This window comes from Wyeomyia smithii, chromosome 3 (assembly GCF_029784165.1).
Source record: "Wyeomyia smithii strain HCP4-BCI-WySm-NY-G18 chromosome 3, ASM2978416v1, whole genome shotgun sequence".
Taxonomy (NCBI): domain Eukaryota; kingdom Metazoa; phylum Arthropoda; class Insecta; order Diptera; family Culicidae; genus Wyeomyia; species Wyeomyia smithii.
The window spans coordinates 260,926,492-260,949,994 of record NC_073696.1 but is presented as its reverse complement, the minus strand read 5'-3'; the positions used below and the strand labels follow the sequence as shown (position 1 = coordinate 260,949,994).

At 39.8% G+C, this 23,503-nt stretch overlaps 2 protein-coding genes across 12 annotated transcripts in view; both read left to right on the top strand.

Annotated features, from left to right (window-relative positions):
* The window catches only part of LOC129732875 (uncharacterized), a 446,464-nt gene extending 437,064 nt beyond the window's left edge, over nucleotides 1-9,400 (top strand). For all 11 annotated transcript variants that reach the window (XM_055694247.1, XM_055694245.1, XM_055694248.1 and 8 more), the window contains 5 exons: nucleotides 6,274-6,500; nucleotides 6,566-6,869; nucleotides 6,935-7,150; nucleotides 7,209-7,525; nucleotides 7,585-9,400. In XM_055694247.1, the coding sequence (XP_055550222.1) occupies nucleotides 6,274-6,500; nucleotides 6,566-6,869; nucleotides 6,935-7,150; nucleotides 7,209-7,525; nucleotides 7,585-7,875 (1,355 nt within the window). In that variant the 3' untranslated portion in view covers nucleotides 7,876-9,400. The remainder of the gene's footprint in view (nucleotides 1-6,273; nucleotides 6,501-6,565; nucleotides 6,870-6,934; nucleotides 7,151-7,208; nucleotides 7,526-7,584) is intronic.
* Nucleotides 9,401-20,261: 10,861 nt separating this feature from the next.
* On the top strand, nucleotides 20,262-21,648 carry LOC129732874 (60S ribosomal protein L13). The gene is made up of 3 exons (XM_055694236.1): nucleotides 20,262-20,393; nucleotides 20,785-21,054; nucleotides 21,116-21,648. The coding sequence occupies exons 2-3, from the start codon at nucleotides 20,812-20,814 to the stop codon at nucleotides 21,530-21,532; spliced, it is 660 nt and encodes a 219-aa protein (XP_055550211.1). The 5' UTR covers nucleotides 20,262-20,393; nucleotides 20,785-20,811; the 3' UTR covers nucleotides 21,533-21,648.
* The last annotated feature ends 1,855 nt before the right edge of the window (nucleotides 21,649-23,503 follow it).

Below are 23,503 nucleotides of genomic sequence, written 5' to 3'. Positions count from 1 at the left end.
GACGAGCAGTAGAAGTCGTGGCCAACGCCACTTATAACCAAAACAATTTTTTTTCATTATCTACATAAGTGTCGCTAGTGAAGCACACATGATTATATTTTTAGAATTTTTCTTTGCAAAATGGCAACGGTTTGGAAAAAAATTCTTTTTCGACAAAAAAAAATCGACTTTAATCGTTTATAACTTGTGTTGTTGTTAATCAATCGCCAAAATCGTGTGTATATACTCCACTAGATAATCTAATGAAGAAACTACAGTTAAAATTTTATGTCAATCGGATGTAAACTTTCCAGTTATACTCGCCGCTCGCCGATTCTGAAAACATGGTTTTGAGAAAAACACGTTTAATGTTTAAAAATGCTATAAATCCAAAGATGGCAGTCTAAGGCCCTTTATAACTTTTTTACCTCTAGTTAGCTATCTCTGCGCCATGAATTTGTCCTTCCTGGGCTTCATTTTCCTCTTCTTTTTTGTTATCTGATGTAAGGCTGCGCCTAGTCTTTTTCGCGATATCAGACATACGATGCTCAGTGACTTTGACGCGGTTGGCGTCCGATCCCACGCAAAACTCAAACTTGTCACTCATATTTAAGTACTTTTGATTATAACTCACAGTTAAAAAGTATCAAAAAACTCAAACAAAAAACGTACACAGCGAGAACGGCTGATAGATTAAACAAAGGGAAATTGTGAGTAAACACGTGCTGTAGAGACGCTATAACGGTCGAAACTTGATGCAGCGCCCTCTATACTTCAAATTTGAAACACGATAACGATCCTAGGTAACATCTGTTAGTTTATGATCCTCGAAATAAAAAAAAAACGAGCATCGTCAAAATAAATAAAAAATGTTATTTTGGAGAATAAAAGTTGTTCGGTAAAAATTGATTCCAACGAATTTCGAGTTTAGATCAGTACTTGGGCGATGTAGATTTCGATTCTAGGATAGTTTGAGCATGATTTAAGCCAAGAAAAAAAAATAATAAGAAAAAAAATTTTTGGTGGATATTACCCCTTAAATCAATTATTTTATGCTTTTCATACAATGTTTTACGTGCGCGTCAAATTTCATGGTGGAACATTACGTTTTACTTCTGAAAAGCTATGCACCATTCATTGGATATTGTTTTCTATTTGTCAATCAGTGGAAAATAGTTTATGCCTTGCAGAATGTTCACTGATTCATTCAACTGCGAAGAGTCAATTTAGCTCACCACCGCATGGTTCGTAAACAACTATCTGGTATCTCTTTCTTACTTGCGTAGTAAATCGCAATGACGTTTCTTTTTCCTGGGTATGTCTGCACTGACCTAACAGGAATGAATAAATTTGCGCATTCGCGAGTCAGAATTCGCCAAACAAAGCGCATGCGCAAATGTGTTGCTACACTGAAAAAACTGGGCACGCTCCATCCAAGTGTTTAAATTGGATATGAAAATGACTCTGCATTATTATTTGTAGAATTTCTTTCATCGAATTCAATCATTTTTCACTTTCGGTTCAAGTTGTCGCACACATCAACTTACATCCATGAGCCGTACTCCCCTTACGTATGATTCCAACATCCCTTACAAGTGAGTTGCACATGAATCTGCCCCACTGTTTCATTACAGTGATTATCATGTGCGAAACACTTTCAGTTGATTTGTTTTGTTTTTATATGTCAAATGATGTGCCGTTTGGGCGGAAAAGTAGTAAAATGGCGACAGATGAAGAGTCAACGAGTGTCAAACGGCTCAGAAGTTTGAGGATTTTCCAGACTACATCTGTAAATTTTTGGAAGGTAAGTGATTTATGTCACGTAAAAGAATCGAATTCTAATCTTATTTCGTCCTTCCAGCACAAGATCACAGAGATTCTAATGAAAACATCTTTACGCTAGAGGCAAGTATTTGTTTACTAAAACATCAATTATTTGAATTAAACTAATTTAAATCTTTGTTTGCTTTACAGGCTTCTTCAACAGAAAAGGATAGTTTATATTTGGTGATGAATTTCTATAGTGAAATTTCAATTTTATAAATAAAAAATATTATATGCAATCATATCCCTGTAAAACTGTTTTCATTTTAAAATCGAATAAAAATCATTCGAAGCTCGGTAAGCATTCATTTGAGATTCAAAATCCAAACACTTTATGTCTATATGTCATAACACCAGAATTGAAAGTGTTTTCCTTTTGAAAATGAGGTGTTGCACGATGAATAATTCTAAAGTGTTTCGCATATGAATTCTATATGTTTTGACCAGTAGGGCGAATTCAAGTGCAAAACACTTTATAATGTCGTGTTGATTTCTTTCAGTGTATGACAACATTTACCCTGCGCATGCGCTAATGTGTCGTTATGCGCAGTGCAATTAGTTCGATGATAGTTTTTGTCAGTGGCACTTTCAATTATAAATTGATGATGAAAAGCAATGTTCAACCTTTCAAAATGAATTTTTCTGTCGCTTAAATATTAAAATTGTTTCCGCATAGTTTCAACGTTATCTAGACATGAAATATATTAAGACTAGAAAACGTTGTTAGATATACGGTAACAAAAATTGGAGTGATATTGGTTGGAACATGTGGACTGCTTTGGGGGGGGGGGGTTGGATAATGTCCACGGTCCATACAATTTTTTTAGAATTTATATGGGCAGTTGTCCACGGAGGGGGAGGGGGGGGGTTCAAAATCATTAAAAATTTGTCCACGTGGTATGTGGATGGCCCCTTAACAATTTGATTTGAATTTGATTTGATTTGTCCACGTGGTATGTGGATGGCCCCTTAACAATTTGATCAAGTAATTTTACGTTGGTTCCTGAATACCAATCATAGGAAAAGTACTTTACAGGTACGTAGTACACTAAGCTCGCTTTTTACGCAGTTTTTCTACGTGGGATTTTTTTACGCGGCTTTTTTCACGCGGTTTTTCTACGCGGATGCCGGAATTTAGGCGGTTTCTTTCATGCGCATTCCGGAATTTACGCGGTTTTTTTCTACGCGGATTCCGGAATTCACGCGGTACTTTTTTGCGCGGATTTCAGTTTCTCTTCACTTGGATTGCAGAATTTACGCGGGTTTTTTTACGCGGATACCAGAATTGTCGCGGATTCCGGAATTTACGCGTTTTTTGCGGTTTTTTACGCGGCACGTATCTCCCGCGTAAAAAGCGACTAGACTAGTGTATTGTTATTTGGCGTATAACATTGAACGCACGAGGCTGCCCCGGCTGGGAATTTCATACACAGTTTTTCTAATACATAGTGAAAACATCTGGAGGGCAACTTAAGACAAGTGTCATTTGTGTCATAGTTATTGTTTGTTCAACTTATGTTTTTGAAAAACATCTCCAAAATCAGGAAAAAATAAGTTTGTGTTCGAACTGTGATTGAATTACCAGTGAAAAACAACTTCTCACAAATGTTGTATTTTAAGTTGTTTTCTGTGCAGTTTTAATAACATCATAAACTCAAGTTACGGACAAGCAGCGGCAGTTTATATTCAACAATCTATGAGACACAATTATGCTATAAAAGAACATCTCGAGAACAAGAATATAACAACACAAGTTTGCTCTTGTATGTTGTTACTTGAGAATGTTTTCATGGGGAATCGACACTCCTCCTCTTTAACGGGAAACGGGAAACACAAATTTAACGGGAAACACAAATGAAACAATCTTCTGCATAATTCGAGGGCTGATCACGTAAATGGAGTCCAATTTGGATACCTTTGATCTTATAATACAATAAATGTTTCCAGGCCCGGATTAGGAGTTGTGGGGGCCCGGAGCCAAGGGCCAATATGTCGGGTAAAAAAGGGACAGGGTTGTCAAAATTTCAACTAAGGAATATGTCATGCAAGAATAAAAGTTAAGAAAAGGTTATAGAAGGATTGTGTTAGTTTCGTCTGAATTCCAGTTTTTTTAAATGTCACTAAATTTTTTGTTGGAAGTGAAACCCGGGGGCCAAGGTTTAAACGTATATATCCGATTCGTCGACTTTAAAAAATCGCGAGGTCAATAGGCAATCAAAATCACTGCAGGAAAAATGATGATGATGATGAGCAGTTTACTCATCTAAATTCTATTAAATAAAATTAATAAAATTTTTCATTAGACAATCGGAAAAATCAACCCCAAATCGTCATGAACCTCCCACCTTCTGTCACACCATAACCTCAAATTATAAACAATCGGATCTCATATAATTTCTGTTTCATATACAGTTTGTTGGTAGAAATTATTCTACTACATGCTGCAAAAAATTTCTTACCAGTTGTTTCGTTATTGACGTCGAAAATGATGTTGAATTCCGAGAGCCAGCGATTTTCATACCGCGACAAAGTAAAATTGTTTCGTTTTGAGCTCACAATTCGTTGTCATTTCTCTACGTTTTACGTGAAGCACGTCAAACAACTGTCTGTGCTTTTGAAACAACTAAATAAGCTCCGTTTGTGAGAGATCTACGAAAAAGCAAAAACCGTAGAATGTTTGTTTTATTTTGTCACGTCTAGATACACTCAGACACGTCTCAACACGATTCGGATTATCCCAAATTCGATATAGTTAGGGATACCATCCATCCTGATTTAGCAGGACATGTCCTGATTTTGAGACCCGTTTGGATCGTCCTGATTTATTTTTCATATTTTAGCATTTGTCCTGGTTTTTCTGAATGATGTCGGATGTTCAGAAATGTTGAAGAATGTTCAGTACTTTTACTTCGACGGAGGTAACGGACTCATTTTGATCGCTTTTTGTTTTGTGGTTGAATTTCGACGAGAGAAATTGTCTAGTCGTTACAACCCTCAACTAACTTACTTTTGGGTCCTAAGGCTTTTTACGCATCATAATGGCGGTCGCTATAATGCGTGTTCGTGATATGCGAACCTCTCTGCTTACGTCAGTTTTGGGATTTCTGAGGAATTGGCGACACAAATGTTGCCAGATATATTTCTCTTTTGATAAAATACGTGAAGACTTCAAATTGACGTGAGCAGAGTTGTGGGAGATTTAATACGAATTTTGCATTTTGGCGGGTAGAAAGCTGGATACCAGTTTTTATATATTATTTGAAAAAAAAACCGCGTTTTCTAGCAAAACGTGATTTTTAAAAAATGTTTATCGTTTTCCTTCGATTTTCAAATGAAGAATAAACAACTGCTCGAAATGTCTTGAATGGCAATTCGCACAGGTATATGGGAGAACTGTCATTTAAAGTATTTCGAGCAGTTTGTTGTTCTTCATTTAAAACTCGAAGGACAACGATAAACATTTTTCAAAAATCACGTTTTGTTCAGAAAATTACACTCTTTTAACTGATATATAAAAATCAGAAAACCGTGTAAAACTTTAGGACCCAATTTTAAACAGTTTACGTATGCTGCATTTTTTAGGTATCTACTAACGCCTAATGAATCAAAGTTGCAAAATTGGATCGTCCGAGAAATACTTTGGATACATAAATGAGTGTTTTAGCATATTTTGAAGTGCATTCTCAAAGTACTTGTTTTATTTATTGATATTGAATAAGAAAACACCTTATATTAAATTTGTACCGGAAAAAGTTGTCCTGATTTTTAACCCCGACCAAATGGTAACCCTAGATATAGTGATAAGATTTCACCGTAAGTGGATTTACTCAGGTTTTTTTCTATTCAAATAGTAGGCCTATCAGATTACATACTCAGTTACCTCCTTCATTGTTTCCAGTCAAACCACGCTCAACACTAGTGCCACTATCATCCGATAGCGGCTTCAGGAAACAGTTTTCTTGACAGCATGTTTTAAAGCATTTGCATACTTCTAGGCGCATTTTTATCGATTTTTTTTAATTTTGCATGATTTTCGAAATTGGGTTGTTTTGCTATTCACGAATTTCTGATACCACGTTTGCTTAGAAAATGAAGCTCTTCCAGGTGATATAAAAAACTTATATAACTAAACAACCCAAATACCCCTTGGCTTTTACAATATAAGTTGGAGTCGATAATAACGTACAACGGAGACATGATTTTCCACAGATGTACGTACTGGATGAAGGACCTTACCTTTTACATTCTAATTTTTTTTGCGAAGTTTTGAAGTTGCAAAAAAAAATAAAATTGACTTCTGCTGAAATCTGTAATTTTTATACAATAAATCAGAAATCGTGTATTCCACACGATCAATGCCATATTCTCCCCAACCCACATCCACCGTTGCTGTATTCCGTCGTTTTTCGTTGTCGGAAGCTATCAATCCGCCGTTAATCGATGCTTGTTTCATCTTACTTTCTTCCGCAGGACACATGAGGCCTTCTTCACCGCTGCTAGATTCGGTTAGAGATCAGTTCGAGGACTACGATCAATTAGCGAAGGATTTTACCCGCGTATTTTTAAACTCAGAACCGTCGTGTCTTCAGAACGCACAGCTGTTCGATGTGGTGTTCCTAGTCGGACAACAGTCAAAGCAACGCGCCCGTTTCATCGGCGTTCGCGCCATCCTCGGTGTGCGTAGTCGAGTCTTTCAGGTACTCAGGAGACTGTTTCCGAACCTTAGCCTGGTTAATATTAATTATTGTTTTCCCCTTCGTAGGAAATGCTGTACGGCATCCAGACCGGTTTCGGATCACCACAAGTTCCGGTTGCCGAGCTGCTAGCAAGGCCCGCTCCGACGCTCCTATCTCCGCAAAATCAGCGGCCCAAGAGTAGCAACTTCCTACAGGTGCCGGACATCGAATCACCACGACCGAAAAGTGTTCCCTCGTCACCGATGGTGAAGCGAGCCTTCTCCCGTCTCGGCACAATCACCGCCGGTTGGGGTCGATCGATTCGCAAGCAGCAGTCCCAGCTCAACGCCGAAGACAAAAAGAAATGGGCCTCCTCGCAGGACTGTTCAGGTCGGTTGAAACTGTGCGACCTCTACCGGTGTCGTAGTTAATATGGTTTTCTAATTCCCCTACAGATAAGGATGGCAAAGAGAGTAGTTCCAAGAACAAAGCCAACGCCAATCAGCTGGCCGTCCCAAGGCTGTCCGTGTGTGCCGACGCGCAGAAGGTGGACCGAGCGAAGCTGGCACAAACCGAGTTTACCATTATTGAATTCGACCCGGAAACGTTCCGTGTGTTACTGGATTACTTACATACCGGCAGTTGTCCGTTGACGTGCATATCAATCCCAGGTAACTGACAATTTATTCTTCAATAGTTGATTCCGTCAACTTTTGTGCTTGGTTTTAGGTCTCATCTGTGCTGCAGAACACTACGACCTTCCTGAGCTACTGCAAGCCTGTTTCCATCACGCAAAACAGTTCCTACGGATAGACGTGGTCTGTCCGATGTTGACCTCACTGGAGAATTACTACTGGAGATACACGTCCGCTTCCGAGCTGGTCAACATGATCCTGGCGTTCGTTGAAACCCGGGCGTACGCCTTATTTCAAACGTCGGATTTCCTCACCCTCAGTGAGAGTATGGTGCAGATGATCATGTGCCGCAACCTGGAGATACCCGAAGTGCGCAAATTCGAAGCAATGCTCGCGTGGGCCAAGCAGAAGGTGACACCAAATTTAGTTTTTTGTTTTCTACAAAATCAATACTTCATATTTTTTGATAGGTGAAATCGAAAGCGTCAGCCAAAACGGACGCCAAAGTGGAGTTCCGCTGTATTATGGAGCGGTTGGCACGCGATCTGAAATTGCACCGTATTTCACCGCAAGAACTGATCAAGATCGTCCTCCCGTCGAAGGCGATCAAGAACGAGCGCATCCTGGAAACGTTGATGTATCAGGCGAACAGTGGCATGTATCGAATTCAGGACAGTTATCTGGAAGCGTGTCAACAGCGACTACAGAAGCAGGACAGCCGGTATAGCGAGTGGGGTGAGAGCTTCGACTGTGGTTTATAGGATGAAGATCAGCTGTAGGGGAACAGATGATTTTCCTTGTGCTCCTGCCGCCTCCACCGCCACTGCTGCCACACCAATACCAATACATCACTCTACCGGATTCCATCGCCAGGATGTGCCGCCTCCTCCAACAATTCACTAACAAATGGACTTTATTGTTATGTGTTCTAGAGATTCTATAGTGAAATGTTAGATTCTTCCGTTGGATTGTGAAAATAATGGTTTTTTTCACAAAGTGAGGTTAGCAACAAAGTGTTGAATCGTTTCCGTGAGACTACGTTGTAAGTTTAGGTCGAATCTTTATACAAGAGAGCTTTTATGTCCGTTGAATTTTTCCGTTCGTATAAGAGCAACAAAACAAAACTTCTACATGGCTGTTGACTATATATAGTAGAGAACCATTTACTAGTGAAAATATAAGCTTATATATATTCCGGACGGTGAACATTGACAGAACATAGAAACCGTTTCAATCACATCTGAGAAAAATGTGCAATCTCTGTCTTTTGGCAGGTGTAGATAACATGCTAACTGTTCGAGTGCTAGTGAAATTTTTCGTTTCTATTGCCGCCAGTTGTAGGGGTTCATATCTCAAAACCTCTTGAGATATGCTGCTCTCCTATAGATCATTTAATTTTCATTTCATCAGAAGACAACTGAATCACGCACGAAATACAATCTAAAACATCAATCAACTACCTGCGAATGAACACAAACAACTTTGGCTACTGTCTGTGCGATGTCGCCAGTGATGCCAACACTCAATCAGTAGCGTGATAGCATCAAAATCCTACAAGGAAAAAAAAAACAAACATTGAATACAAAGGTTTCTTTCCCTTGTGAATACAGATCATTTGGTCTGACCTTGAAAATGCGATCGGAGATTCCTCCCAAAAATGTAGATAAAGTGCATTTTCAACACATCGGTGTGCATTCATGTTCCGAAATAGTTCAAATTATTTCCCATCAGTCCGAATGACAACACAAATTGGTTATATCATAAAAAAACTAATTTCGTTTGCAAAAAGAAATGTTCGCCAAGCGCATTACTCGAGGCTCGACTGCCGTTCATTTTCTATTGAGAATATCGAGCGAATATCCCAATCTAGACTAGGCCATCGTAGCGAATAAAATATAAAAAAAAAACTAAAGAAAAAAACCAATGCAAATCGTGAAGGAACTGAATATTTTATATGTAAATTTATAAACAGAGTTGGTGCGTGGGCGGTTATAGAGAAGAAACATCCAAATTTGAACAATCGGATGGCAATGAGTAGGAGAAGTGTAACGTAAACAACAACAGCAAGCAGAATTAGCGAAGATGTAACAATAAAACCGACGGACACACCGTGAATTGTCAGTGTATAGTGTAAATATATCGTGCAGCCAAAGATGCGAAACAAACGCAAGGAGAGATGAAACTATATATGATAATTATTAGATGTTTATATATTGATGAGGATTCGTGGATGGATATATACATATACATATTAAAACACAAAGAAATTGATGGATGATGCAGTGATGTGTTTGTACTTTTGTTTGAACATTTGATAGAAATCCTTTCGAAAACTACGTAGGCATTGACTTTCACCGTCTCAACAAACAATTTTGTTGAGGTACAGCTTATAACGCTTTAGTTAGGCCATAAGCAGCTTAGTAATAGTTTAATAAGCTGTAAATCAACAAAAGTGCATGTTGGGGTGTTTCTTGTATCTACTTGTGATGTGATACAGTTCATTATGTGAACACTACAAAATATGGTTTGCGATCTACGAAGTTGTTTATCAATTCGTGAAGAAGTAGGAATTTAAAAATAAGTACAGATTGAAACGCGTTGTACAAGACGGATGATTAGTCATTGTTAGGTATTCAAAACCATCGAGTATTCCGCCTTTTTTGCATACCGATGTTGGAATTGTGACGCGACTTCAAATTAAATGTCTCCCGGTGGCCGGTTGCCCAGAGACTCCAAAGTATCCAGAATGTGGGGGAGCTGCGTAACTGCAAAGTTGCATAGTCCACTTTTTCAAGCGGATTGTTGTGGGTTTAAATCTTAGTAGAATCAGGCCATTCGCTTTATTCTCAGGCTCTTCAACCACTTATCCTTTCTTCACGCTGAATTCCAACGGGTGATGACTAAAAATTTGTAATTTTTTTCTACTACTGTCAGAAAAATGTGAATGAACTTAAAGGGAAACTGATTCATTTTAAAAAATATACATTTATTATGAACTAAGAAAAAATATTATACATTTGAGAAAGGTCCGTTACCGGTCTTTCGAAGAAGCTTTCTTATGATGCAGAACAAAAGCGTTGTACGGCCATTAAAAGTCAGCTTTTAGAATGCATCTCTTGATTCTACCAATCAACTGTTAGCAATTCGTTAATCTCCAGTTATTATTGCCCCGAGAGAATTCAAACCCACAAAGAAATTTTTTATAAGACGACACTTAGATAGATTCGTTGAATTGCGTATTTGGAGTACAAATGGAGTCGAGTGGTTGTTCAGAAGTGTGTGTGTTTCTTTGACGTAATGTGTCGTAAAGGTGTCGCACGAGGTAATTGGAACCACATTATTTTTCAATTTTGTATGGAGTGCTACGTCTATTTGTCTGCGCTACTAGTTCAATGGATTTTCCATTGAGCATAGCAAGTATTATTATATGTCAAATCTATCCCACTAGTACTAGTTCAATGGAAATATCCAATGAACTTGTTTGACAACCTAGATCCATCCCCATTACCGTTTCTGAAATGCCTGAAGGGAAGTTTTATTTAAAAAAAATCTGTTTACTCTCTATTCTACTAGGTTAGTGAACAAAGTGACATTCCTGCAGAATAACAGCTGGCTTACCAGTGGGGAACATAACCCTGGTTTAAATGTTATGACAGAGATGCCAGATGTGAAGACATTCCAACGAAAACTTTTGTTGATTTACAGCTCATTAGGTTACTATTGAGAGAATTTCGGCTGACAAACAAACAAACAATATCGCACGCTTAGCCTGGGGGCTAATAGCGGTCTCGACTAACTAGTTTATTAGTTGAGAGAATTCGTTATCGATATTGTTCTTGGCACATTTTGCATGTGTAGTATAAGTTGTTAAACGGCTGGGCAATGCGTACCAGCAGTACATCCGTATTAGTTGGCGTAAAATAGACCCCAGTGTGGTCCATACTATAATGCCCAGCAACTCCTATCCCTACCTCCACGTGGTACCGAGCAACCAACGGAAGATCGGTGAACCGGTGGGAACTTGGTCGTATGTTGACAGGGAAGGGGGAGTTGTTCTCCTTGCAGAGCAGCTTGCCTGAGCGTCTGTTCCCCAGGTCAGGGGCGGCTTAAACAGCGACTGATCCGGAGCGGACGGCTGAACTATGAAATGCACTGAACACTCAGGACGGCGGCCCCGTTGCGAGACTAGGCATCGCAGCCCTAGTAAGGCTGCATGCTGAAAATAAACATACTACGAACAATCTAGAGAATGATACGAATCGGAACACCCGGTATAGACCTAGGCAAACGAAAAAGGACAACGATTGGAAACTTATACTTCGAATATTAGGACTCTGCTTGAACCTGCACGCGCGGGCATCTTGGCCAGAGAGCTACGGAAGGTAAATGTGGAGGTAACAGCCATACAAGAGGTGCGTTGACCTAAAACCGGAGAACGTGAATTCCGGGCGGTTGATCCGACCGCGGGCACTTCTTTTAAATATCACATCTACTACAGTGGCAGTGGTGCTACTTGGAAACCAAATGAAGCGTGTTATTAGGTGGAGGCCTATTAATGACCGTCTATGCGTATTGAGGATCAAGGGTACATTCTTCAATAACAGCCTTATCAACGTGTACGCGCCGACAAACGATAAAACCGATGAAGTAAACGAGGAGTTCTATGAGCTCCTCAAGAAAACGTATGGAGAGTGCCCACAGCACGATATAAAGATCGTTATCGGAGATACGAACGCACAAGTCGGACGAAAGGAGTTCTTTCGTTCCGTTATTGGTAGGAAAAGCCTTAACTCTACCACCAGCGATAACGGCTTGAGGGTAGTGAACTTCGCCGCGGCCAGGGGAATGGCCATCTGTAGTACCCATTTTGCACGTCTGAACATTCGGAAGCACACCTGGAAACACCCAAATGGAGAGGCCTGCTCCCAGATCGATCACATGCTGATCGACAACCGGCTCTTTTCAGACGTCATAGATGTACGGTTCTTTCGAAGGCCAAACATCGACTCGGATCACTATCTCCTGGGAGGCAAGATTCGCGCCCAGTTGTCCAATGTATTTAAATCGAGATCGGCGAGGAAGATACATCTGGACATCTAGAGGTTATCAGCGGAAGTAGTTGCTGCAGAGCATACTCGGAAAGTTGATAGCAGGATCGGTGAACCAGCTGGAGTGGACTTGAACGAGCAGTGGAAGGACATCCATGATGCGGTCAGCGAAACAGCGCGAGAACTGATAGGCATGACAACGGGAATCATGCGTAGTGGGTGGTTCGATGCTGAGTGCCTAGAGCTGACGGAGGAGAAGAACCGAGCCTACGCCAACATGTTGGTAGCAGCTAATCGTGTAACGCGTCAGATGCTGGAGAAATATCGTGAGGCAAGAGCTGCCGAAAAGAGGCTTCATCGCCGTAAGAAACGTGAGCACTACGATCGCGTCCTCACGGAAGCGGAGAATTGATTCACCAGGCACGACACGAGGAGCTTCTATAGAACGATCAACGGAATCAGGAACCGGACCGTGCCATAACCTGCCATGTGCAATGACAGAGAGAGGAACCTGATTACCGATAAATCGCAGGTGGTCAGGCGTTGGAAGCAACATTTTGAGGTGGTGTTGAACGGTGAGGAAGGTAAGAAAGTCGTCGAGGAGAACAGGATAGAAATTGGAGAGGACGGACAAGCTGTGGACCCACCAATATTGGACGAGGTGAAGAATGCTTGCAAAGAGCTAAAGAACCACAGAGCCGCTGGGAAGGACGGCTTGCCGGCCGAACTTTTCAAAGTTGGGAGCGAGCGGCTGTGTAGTGCAATTCATCAGATTATCCTAAGGGTATGGTCTGAGGAACAACTACCTACGGACTGGTTGGAAGGACTCATATGCCCTATCTACAAGAAGGGACATAGGCTCGACTGTAGTAATTATAGAGGCATAACCCTCCTCAATTCCGCTTACAAAATTCTCCATCGTATCCTGTTCCAGCGACTGAGGCCGTTGCAGGAAGCCTTTGTTGGAGAATACCAAAGCGGTCTTCGGGTGGGACGATCTACAACGGACCAGATGTTTACCTTGAGACAGATTCTCGACAAGTTTCGAGAACACAACTTGCAGACGCATCATCTTGTCATGGACTTTAAGGCAGCGTACTACACAGTGAAACGCAACGAGCTTTGGCGAATAATGCTAGAACATGGTTCCCCAACAAAACTAATTAAACTGTTACGTGCGACGCTTGACGGTTTCACATCATCACTAAGTTTCACATGCTTCTGGGCTTTGCGGACGACATTGATATAATTGGTGTTAACCGTAGAGCAGTTGAGGAGGCCTTTATGGCTCTCAAAAGGGAAGCTGCGCGAATTGGACTCACCATAAACATTGCCAAAACGAAGTACATGGTGGCTGACAGAGAGCGTGGTAATTCTACAGGTGTTGATGCTGCGGTGGAGATGGATGGGGATACTTTCGAAGTGGTCGACGAATTTATTTATCTTGGTACTCTCGTGACATGTGACCAGGCCTCGAAATGGTCACGGTAGAACCACTTTTCACTGCTCTAATCGTCTTCTTCCTCTCTTCCGTCTCTTCCTCTTCCTCTGACGCTACCAACGCTCGCTGTCTGAATACATTCTTAAACAAACATGTCAAATGAGTATCACCATCACGACGGTATTTTTCTCAAACGTATTTTGACATTTTTTTCTAGAAATGAGAATTACGCACGTTGAGTGCGTGTATTCTGGAAATTATTTATCTCATTGATCTTGTAATAATATTTCTCAACATAAATGAACGAAGTAGACAGAAATAGGCCGAAATAACATCGCTAAACGATTGACAGTGTGCATCTCCTAGATACGCGAGTGTCGTTTGACTATCCTTTTCTTTCTGTGAGCTGAGTGGCGATGGTTTGGCTGTTTTACGCTAATAGTGAATTTCTTTATTCCACCAGCTGACCTCGTTTTGACCTGGAAGCGCACTAACTGCTGTCAAAACCCTTCTTTATTCGCTCGATTTTGACCCAGTTTTGACCTGCCGTGCTGCCCGAAGCGCACTGTAAAATTTGTCAGCTTCAACCCACCATCGCACGTGCTTAGTTCGTAAACAATTATCTGGCATCTCTTTCTTACTTGCGTCTTAAATGGCGATGCGTTTTATTATTCCTCGGCAGTTTTGAACGCACACCGTGGAATTGAGAAATTCCAAATATCTTAAAATAACAATATAGTTCACTCTCGAATTTCCCATATATTCCCGTGAAGACAGACAGGGAACACCCCCTCTTGTGGTGAAAAAGGTAACTAAACTCATTGCACAGTGGTACAGTAAGGCAATTTAGGCGGACATAGGCTTTTCGTTGCGATTTTGGTTTGCGGTTTAAAGCCATAGTTTTTGTAAAAAGTTGTTTCTTATACATAATCCTCGATTCTTGTGCGAATGAAAATTAGGGTGGTTCTAAAATCAACGAAATAAAACATTCTTTGGCAAACTTGTAGACCAACTAATTCTAAATAACTTTGTAAAAAAACTTTTTTGTAGACATGAAATTTGGTTTCCAAAAACAGTCTTTTCGCTCTATTTTTTCAATTCAAATTTAAAAACAAAGTTTTCTTCGGTAACTTTAATCAAAAATACGCCAATTTTGACGAAAAAACATTGTCGATATATTATACAGATAAAGAGTTTTCACTATTTCTATTTTAAAAATAGGCCCTTTTGATATATTGATGTCTCCGTTTAGGGCAAACATAAATAATATTTTTTGGTATCATTCGATAGAACAAATATTGTATAAATATTGTGAAGAAATACCGAAAGTTGCTTAAAACTAGTTGATCTACAACTGTGCCGATGAATGTATACATTTATTTATGCAAATAAAAAGTTAGTTTTTTCATTTAGTCGATTTCAGGACCACCCTAATTTTCATTTGCACATAAAAAATAGACTAAATATAAGAAACAAGTTCTTAGAAAAAAAAATTAACCCTAAAACCACAAAATCGCATCGAAAAACTCGTGTCCGCCTACATTGCCTTACTGTACCACTGTGCGTTGTTGTTGAATTTCTGTGAGCGTGTGACATTCTCACACACGAAACTGAATTTACTCAATTTTAGATTAAGTTGACTCAATTTCATACTTTCACAGAAAAAAATATGTTGCAGATTTCGTGCGTATATTGTTTGTATGTAAAACTAACGCCATTCCGGGAGTTAAATATTGATAATATAATAGATGTAGCTTATCGACGCACGAAGAAGAAATATTCAAATAATCAGGCCACGACGTGTAAATGGTAAACTAATCCCAAGTTGCTATATACGCGGTTCCCTGTGTAACTTCACTAGCTCAGATCCATCACGGGAAGCAACTGCGATATGTGCGGCCGTCAAGCTCAAGCTCAATAATCAGGCCACGAAGTGTACAAATAAATGAATATTTCATTTACCTCGTGAAAAAGATAAAAGGAGAAACCGCACAATGGTTGTCAATAGTCGTATATGGTTGTTGTGCAACTTTTAGCTTAGATAACACTTGAATGTTCTATCAATTTAACAATTTAAGTATGGATACATATCATGTTGTAATTGGTTTAAAAGCTTTATTATATTATACATAAAAGATATTCAACAAAACAAACATAATTAGTGATAACAACTGTTATGCAAAAACTATTATTTAATGTTTAGTTTTCTTCGTTTTGAAAGTATTTTTTGTTTTTTTTATCCCTCCGAATTTTGCTCTCGAGTTCTAATCTTCGTATTCATCACTTGCAGCTTTGCTTTAACCAGCATATTTATGTATTTACTAGCTGACCCGGCAAACTTCGTCCCGCCTATTTTTGTGTTTAATTCAATAATTTTCAACATTCCAAATTCATTGATTTCTTGCGATTTGTTTATATCGTTTGAAATTATTGGTTTTATCGGAATGACAACATCCTCGACTTTTGCCTTTAGTACATCACCTCTATCTCGAAAACACTCATATTGGGTGGAATTTAGTTATTTTCGTTGTTTTCCAGAAACTGAAAGTGGTCATCTTCGAATTCATTATGGTGTCCAGGGTCAATGCTTAGCTTCTTTACATTATTTCGATTACGGAAATATTCATATGCAGTAGTATTCGGCTGTTTCCCAGAAGTTGCCATCTTACAATTCAAAATGGTGTCTGAGGTCAATTTTTAGCTCCATGCATCATTCTGGTTAAAGGAACACTCATATTGGGTGGTATTTGGTCCCTTTAGGCTATTTTTTTGGAGACAATTTCTGGCCCCTGAGCGTCTTTCTGGTTTAAGAAACACCAATAATAGGTGTTATTTAGTCATTTTCGGCTGTTCTACAAAAACCGGAAGTCACCATCTTAGAATTCAAAATGTTGTCTGTGGTCGATTCTAGCTCCTGTGTATCATTCTGGTATCGAAACATCTTATATTGGATGGAAATCGGCCGGTTGAAGAAATACCCATATTGGGTGTTATTTGGTTATTTTCGGCAGTTTCCCATTCACCGGAAGTCGTCATTTTACAATTCATAATGTTATCTGAGGTCGATTTCTAGCTTCAGTGCATCATAACAATCCCGGAAATACCCATAATGAGTGTTATTTGATCTTTTGCCACTGTTGTTTAGGAACCGGAAGTCGCCATATTGGATTTCAAAATGGCATTTGGAGACAATTTCTGGCCTCTGAGCATCATTCTGGTTAAAGAAACACCCATATTTGGTTGTATTTGGGTCTTTTTCGGCAGTTTTCCAGTCACCAAAAGTCGCCATTTTACTACTCAAAATGTTGTCTGAGGTCGATTTGTGGTTTCAGTGCATCATCACGATTTCGGAAATACCCATATTGGATGGTATCTGGTCATATCTCGCTGTTCTCTGAAACCGTAAGTCGCCATCTTGGATTTCAAAATGGTATTCAGAGACAATTTCTGGCCTCTGAGCGTCATTCTAGTTAAAGAAACATCCATATTGGTGGTATTTGGTCATTTTCCTCTTTTTTTCCAATCACTGGAAGTCGCCATCTTACAATTCAAGATTTTGTCTGATTTTTAAAAAACCGGAAGTCGCCATCTTGGATTTCAAACTGGCATTTCGAGACAATTTCTGGCCTCTGAGCGTCATTCTGGTTAAAAAAACACCCGTATTAGGTGGTATTTGGTCATTTTCGGCAGTTTTCCAGTCACCGGAAGTCGCCATTTTACAACTCCAAATATTGTCGGAGGTCGAAAAACGAACAAACCGTGGAACACCACCCATGGATTGCCTGATGCATAGGTGAACTTTATTATTATAAAATATTCGGCCGAGTTTACTTCACAATAAAATGTGAATTTTTTTCAGTGTACCCATTAGGGTAATATTATTGTCAAAAGTTACTCTATTTCGCATGTCGCGTAGAACAAAATCAGAAGTGGCGCACCTAGCGGTCGAAAAGGTGACTAACGCTTCTGTCATTTTCAATTTGTCTTCATAATTTCACGTAAGTGAACTATATTGGTATTTAATATATTTGGAAATTCGCTATAAGGAAGCGAGATCAAATGAAAATGGCGACCGTTTACAAGCCTGCATGTGACAACGAGGTGAGCCGCGAGGTGAAGAGGCGGATTGCGGCGGCGAATAGGGCTTATTACGGATTACGTAGCCAGCCAAGGTCCCCTACAGATCAGTACGAAATTTGCGCTCTATAGGACTCTGATCCTCCCGGTGGCGCTCTACGGACATGAATCGTGGACGTGGAAAGAGGCCGATCGACGAGCGTAGAATCCTGCGATCAATACTCGGAGGCAAACTAGAGAACGGAGAGTGGCGCAGGCGCATGAATCACGAGCTATACGGAGTATACAAACACGCTGATATTGTCAAGCTGATGAAACACGGCAGGTTACAGTGGGCTGACCATGTAACACGGATGGCGGATGAGCATATATTTGCATCTTAGTCGATGACAAGCGGCTAAAGATGGTTACTTTTTCGTTGAATTTCATAATTTTTACATAGTTTCTTATAAGGGTTGTGGTACATTCAGCTTAAATTTACAAATTTGTTTCTAAACATTTGTCTATATTCGAATTTTGATATTTGATATTCCAAAAGAATAACGTATAAGAAGAAAAATCAAACTTTGATCGCTTTGAGGGTTCATTTAACGAAACCAGATTGTGCCTAAATTTTGCATAATGACTTTTTTCGAGAAGGCAAATCTTTTGACAGCTGTCGTATTTTGAAATTCAATGGTAAAACTTTTCCCTATATTCGATTGGCGCCCTATTGTGCATGCATAATAATGAAAATGCCAGAAAATTGAAACAAGTTGGATGATGGCAGTCCCAGAAAATTTTGTTATAGTCGAGAAACACCTAATTCTGTCGATTTCAGCAGTTTTTAAGTGAAATGCTGTAAAATAATGATTAATGGTCGCCCTTACCATACAATTCGAACCACTGTGAAGCGTACCAACTAATAATAAAATTTAACAGTGCGCTAAATAAAATCGACCAATCAGAGAGGGCTTTCACTTTGATAGAAATTTGGGTGATTTTTGGTTACTCTTGTCACGTCCTGTCCTAGATAGCAAGCAACCTGGGAGGGAGAAACGAATACTACACTCAAAACAGAGAACACGCACATGCGTCATTTTCTGATAGCGTGTAACTATCTTCTTGCTGTAACACATGCATGACTCAAACGAAGTTTTTGGAAACACCAGGAATACTGAATGTGCAAATTTTACAGACTAATTTTCTGAGTCTGTGTTTTTGTCTTTCAATTTGCCGTTGCATAAAAGTTTCTTCAGAGTTTTGAGTTCGACCGTGATGAAGTGTGTTCGAAATTGCAACCAAAATCCAAAGAAGCGCAAGTTTAATAATCGCAGTACGCTAGCATGATTTTCCTCTCTTGTTTGGTCCATAAAGCGCTAGCATGATTATTACTTAAAGCTTATGAAATTTATTATTTAACTTCAAAACAAACCAAAATATTTTGTAAAACGACAATGAATACAAAAACTGTTTGCGATGAACATATTTCCGAGTAACGCGATACGATTTTGTTATAACAAAACTCATTGCAAAAAAATGCTTTTTTTCCTTGGTTCACATTAACAGTCAATGACAGCTCATTCTGGTTCATTTTGACACTCAAGGCTCAAACACAATGGATACGTTGCGGCTGCGTTTGCGGCAATGGGGTCCAAAAGTTTCAAACGGTATCCTGATTTTTATATATCAGCTGGAAGAGTGCAATTTTCTGAGCAAAACGTGATTTTAAAAAAATGTTTATCGTTTTCCTTTGATTTTTAAATGAAGAATAAAAAACTGCTCAAAATGCCTTAAAAGACAGTTCTCTCATATACCGTACATGGGCGAAACGTCATCTGAGACCTTTCGAGCAGTTTTTTTATTCTTCATTTAAAAATCGAAGGAAAACGATAAACATTTTTCAAAAATCACCTTCTGCTCAGAAAACGCGGCTTTTTCAAATGATATATAAAAACTGGTATAGCTTTAGGACCCAATTCGTCAGTAAGCCCATACATTTTCTGTCAAATTAACGTCAACGCAACGCTAACGTATCCATTGCGTTTGGGCCTTCACACAGCTTCCCGAAAAAGAAATAACATAAAAAAAACCATAAAAGTTGCTGTGATTGTACACAGTTTTACCATAATTTAATTATATTTTTCATTGTGAATACATTTAATACATTTACATTTAATATCATTGGCCAGAAAAATAAAAAACATTGTTTTTGTCTTTTTTACCATGAAAAAGGGGGGTTGTTATGTATCTTAACAGCATTTTTTCAGGCATTTTTCCCATACATTTAGAAGTCACTGACAATGCTTTTCAAGGCAGAATTATTGTCGGTGGTAAATTCAACTACAAAAATATTGTTAAAATATGGTAACAACAAAAAACGTTCGTAAGCTTACAGTAAAAATACATTGTTTTTTTATGGTTACAATTAAAATATTGTCCATTTACTGTTCTCACCACAAAATACACCGTAATTTTTTTTTCGGGTTCGTATCCGTTTCACCCTCCCAGCAAGCATCTAATGCGGTATCGCCCAATGCTGCGCAGTCCCCTCGATTATTGTTTGTGCCACCAAAGTGCGAAATCTTGCAACACGTACCGGTCGTACCGGAAACGCCACCGCTGTCAAACTTCTTTTTGACAATCGCATCACCGTCTGTCAAATTAATTCTTTCTTGTTCGACTCTCTCTTTTCCGGCCTGTACGGCAGTTGTGTGAACACATTTTTGTAAAGGTACGATAAAAAATCGAATATTTATAAGAAAAATTATTATTTGCAGTGTAAAACAGTTGGTGTACTTTAGATTCATATGACTAGTGAATTATTTGGCTGCTCAATTAGCGAAAATCGTGCTAGATTAGTTAAATTATGATAAAAGAAAAGGAAATGTTTACACGGTGTTCTCACTTGATGTAATATTGGATTGGTATTCTGATGGATTCCTGTTGTACACGGTCAACAATGCGAGTTTAGTGCTCAGTAAAATAAAGTTCTACGCGCGTTGGATTAATAATCATTTCTAAACGAGTTAAATTAAATTAGGTTATGTTATTGCTACGTAGCTTGTTTTGTTTGTTTGCATGCAGTGTAAGATCTAATGCCTTTCGTTTATTTTTCCTCACAGGGCCAAGGCTAACGAAACCCGTTCAAGATGGTGAAGGGAAATCATATGATTTCGAATGGTCACTTCCATAAGTACTGGCAGCGACATATCCGGACCTGGTTCAATCAACCGGCCCGTAAATACCGTCGCAGACAGAACCGTATCAAGAAAGCTAAGGCTGTATTCCCCCGGCCGGCTGCCGGTCCGCTGCGTCCGATTGTGCGTTGCCCATCGCAGCGTTACAACACCAAGGTCCGAGCTGGACGTGGATTTACGCTTGCCGAACTGAAGGTGAGTTGATCTTGGATTTACCTAACAAGTGCTTGTTTGATGTCTTTTTTTTGTTTTCTAGGGTGCTGGTCTCACCAAGGGCTTTGCGCAGACGATTGGTATTTCGGTTGACCCCCGTCGCCAGAACAAGTCGGTGGAGAGCCGCCAGAAAAACATTCAACGGCTGAAGGAGTACCGCAGCAAGCTGATTCTGTTCCCGATCCACCCGAAGAAGAAGCTGCGCAAGGGTGAAGCTACCGAAGAGGAGCGCAAATTGGCCACTCAACTGAAGGGCCAGGTACTGCCGATCAAGAACGAAAAACCAACGATCGAGTACCGTCCGATCACCGAGAAGGAGAAGAAGTTCTCCGCTTTCCTGGCCGTGCGGCAAGCTCGTCTGCATGCGCGTCACTTCGGTGCCCGCGCCAAGAAGGCAAAGGAGAATGCGGAGAACGAAGCCAACCCAGCTGCGGCTACCGAGAAGAAAGGCAAAAAGTAAACCAACTCTGTCTGCGGGTTACAATTTGTAATATTTTCTTTATAATTTTGTCGTGCGGTTAAGTGAGAGGAACGTAATAAATGCTTTGGATGAGTGTTAACAAGTCCAAGTGGAAATATTTGAATTGAGTTCAGAACTAAAGTCGATGTATGGGATAAAAGCAAAAGAAAATGCGTCCTGTATCTTACAAACTTGTCTGATGCGTGCAGAAATGACAAAAAAACTGCTTGAAAATAAAAATATGAACCCGCTTGTACAAAAATGTGAATACAATCTAAGCAATGTGCGAATATGGGAAAAATTGAACATAAATGTTCGCATCAAAAAAAAAAAAAAAAAAAAAAATGTACTTAAATATTTCAATATTAATTTGTATTCACTCTTTTTGATAACGTTTTTGCATGAGGAGTAGCTCAAAAGCAGTGATTACGAAAATTGCGATTCTGTGTTGTTCACGGGAATGGCAACGTAGCGGGGCTTATTAAGCCTGTATTACGGGAGTCACTTCACGGTGAGAACGAAGTGAAAAAATCTCACGGTGAAAAAAGACGCGTGCAAATCAAATGGGAATCACTTTCACCATGCCTATTACGGTTGTCACTTCACCGTGAAGTGACTCCCGTGATAAGCCCCAGCATTTTTGGGATTTAGGGTAATCTTAGTCAAGACGCGATATTTAATAGACGACGACGTGATTTGACAGTACCGGAAGCTAAATTTTTCGGACTTCAATTTATTTTCGATAGAGCCGAAAGAGGCTTATGTTCCAATGCTTTTCGGGATTGACTAATAGAAATGTGTTAAGTGTTATTAGTTTTTCATGCGTTTTTGCTTGGTATGGTAGGTTGTGTTTGTGTGGCATGCGTAACGCAAGTGTAATTGGAGCTTAATGAATCCAGGCCCAACCGTCACCAAACAGTAACGCATGGCCCCACTGATCCCTCACCACGGGCGTCACAGGAAAGAGCGGCAAACAGAACGACTCTTCGATTGACGCTCCTCTAGGTAAGTCGCACATTGGCGATCCTGCCAGTTTCTAAGATAAAAATGAAACCTTCCATGCATATTAACTTTAATGTTAAGCAAAGCCACGCTAATAGCAAGCGGATTGGAACAACCGCAAAGCCACGCTAACAACAAGCGGATTGGAACAACCGCGCGCCCACGCTCTAGAAAACAAAAAGGCATAAATGCGTGATTTGCTTCAAAACGACGCCATAATGGAAGCACAGCAAACGAGCCCATATCACAGTGGATTGGAACAACCACATTATAAAAAGAGCCAAAATTATGCCTAAATATTGCAGCATAACCGCTTTATGCCAATGCGTTTACCGATTGCAAAAAAAAATAAAAACGAAGTAGGTTAAGTTGAGCTGAAGATTTTGTTAAAAAAAAAAAACCTCCAATCGCCGCCGGCCAATGTGCAAAAAAAAAAAAACCAACCATTGAGTACGCCGTAACTAATATAAAGTTTGTTGGCAATTGCAGGTTATTTCGAAACTTCAGAAAAATATTTTGTGTAATGGCGAATCGCGGAGAGTATGTTCGATCGCGGGAAAATCACGAAGATTATCTGAGTGACAACGAACCGGAGCCAGCTGCAAGCTCTAGTGACAGTAATGGGGACATGAGCCACGATGACAGCAGTGAATATTCAGCGGACCACGACGATAATCACACCGAGGAAGACGAAAGTGAGGTCAGCGGTAGTGTTAATAACAGCCACCCCAATACGGATACTCCCAGCAGCGACGAGGAACTTCCATCAAAAATCGACGATCTTTGTAATGCAAGTAGGGAAGATAATATTATTGGACAGGAAAATAAAACTAACAGTGAAGGAAGAAACAACACTAGCGAACGGGTGAAGCAAATCGAAAAAGTTCTCGCGGATCTGACGAAGGCTGTCGCATTACTTCAAACTCCACTAACCAGTAGTCCTACTTCACCGTTAACAAGTCCCGAAAC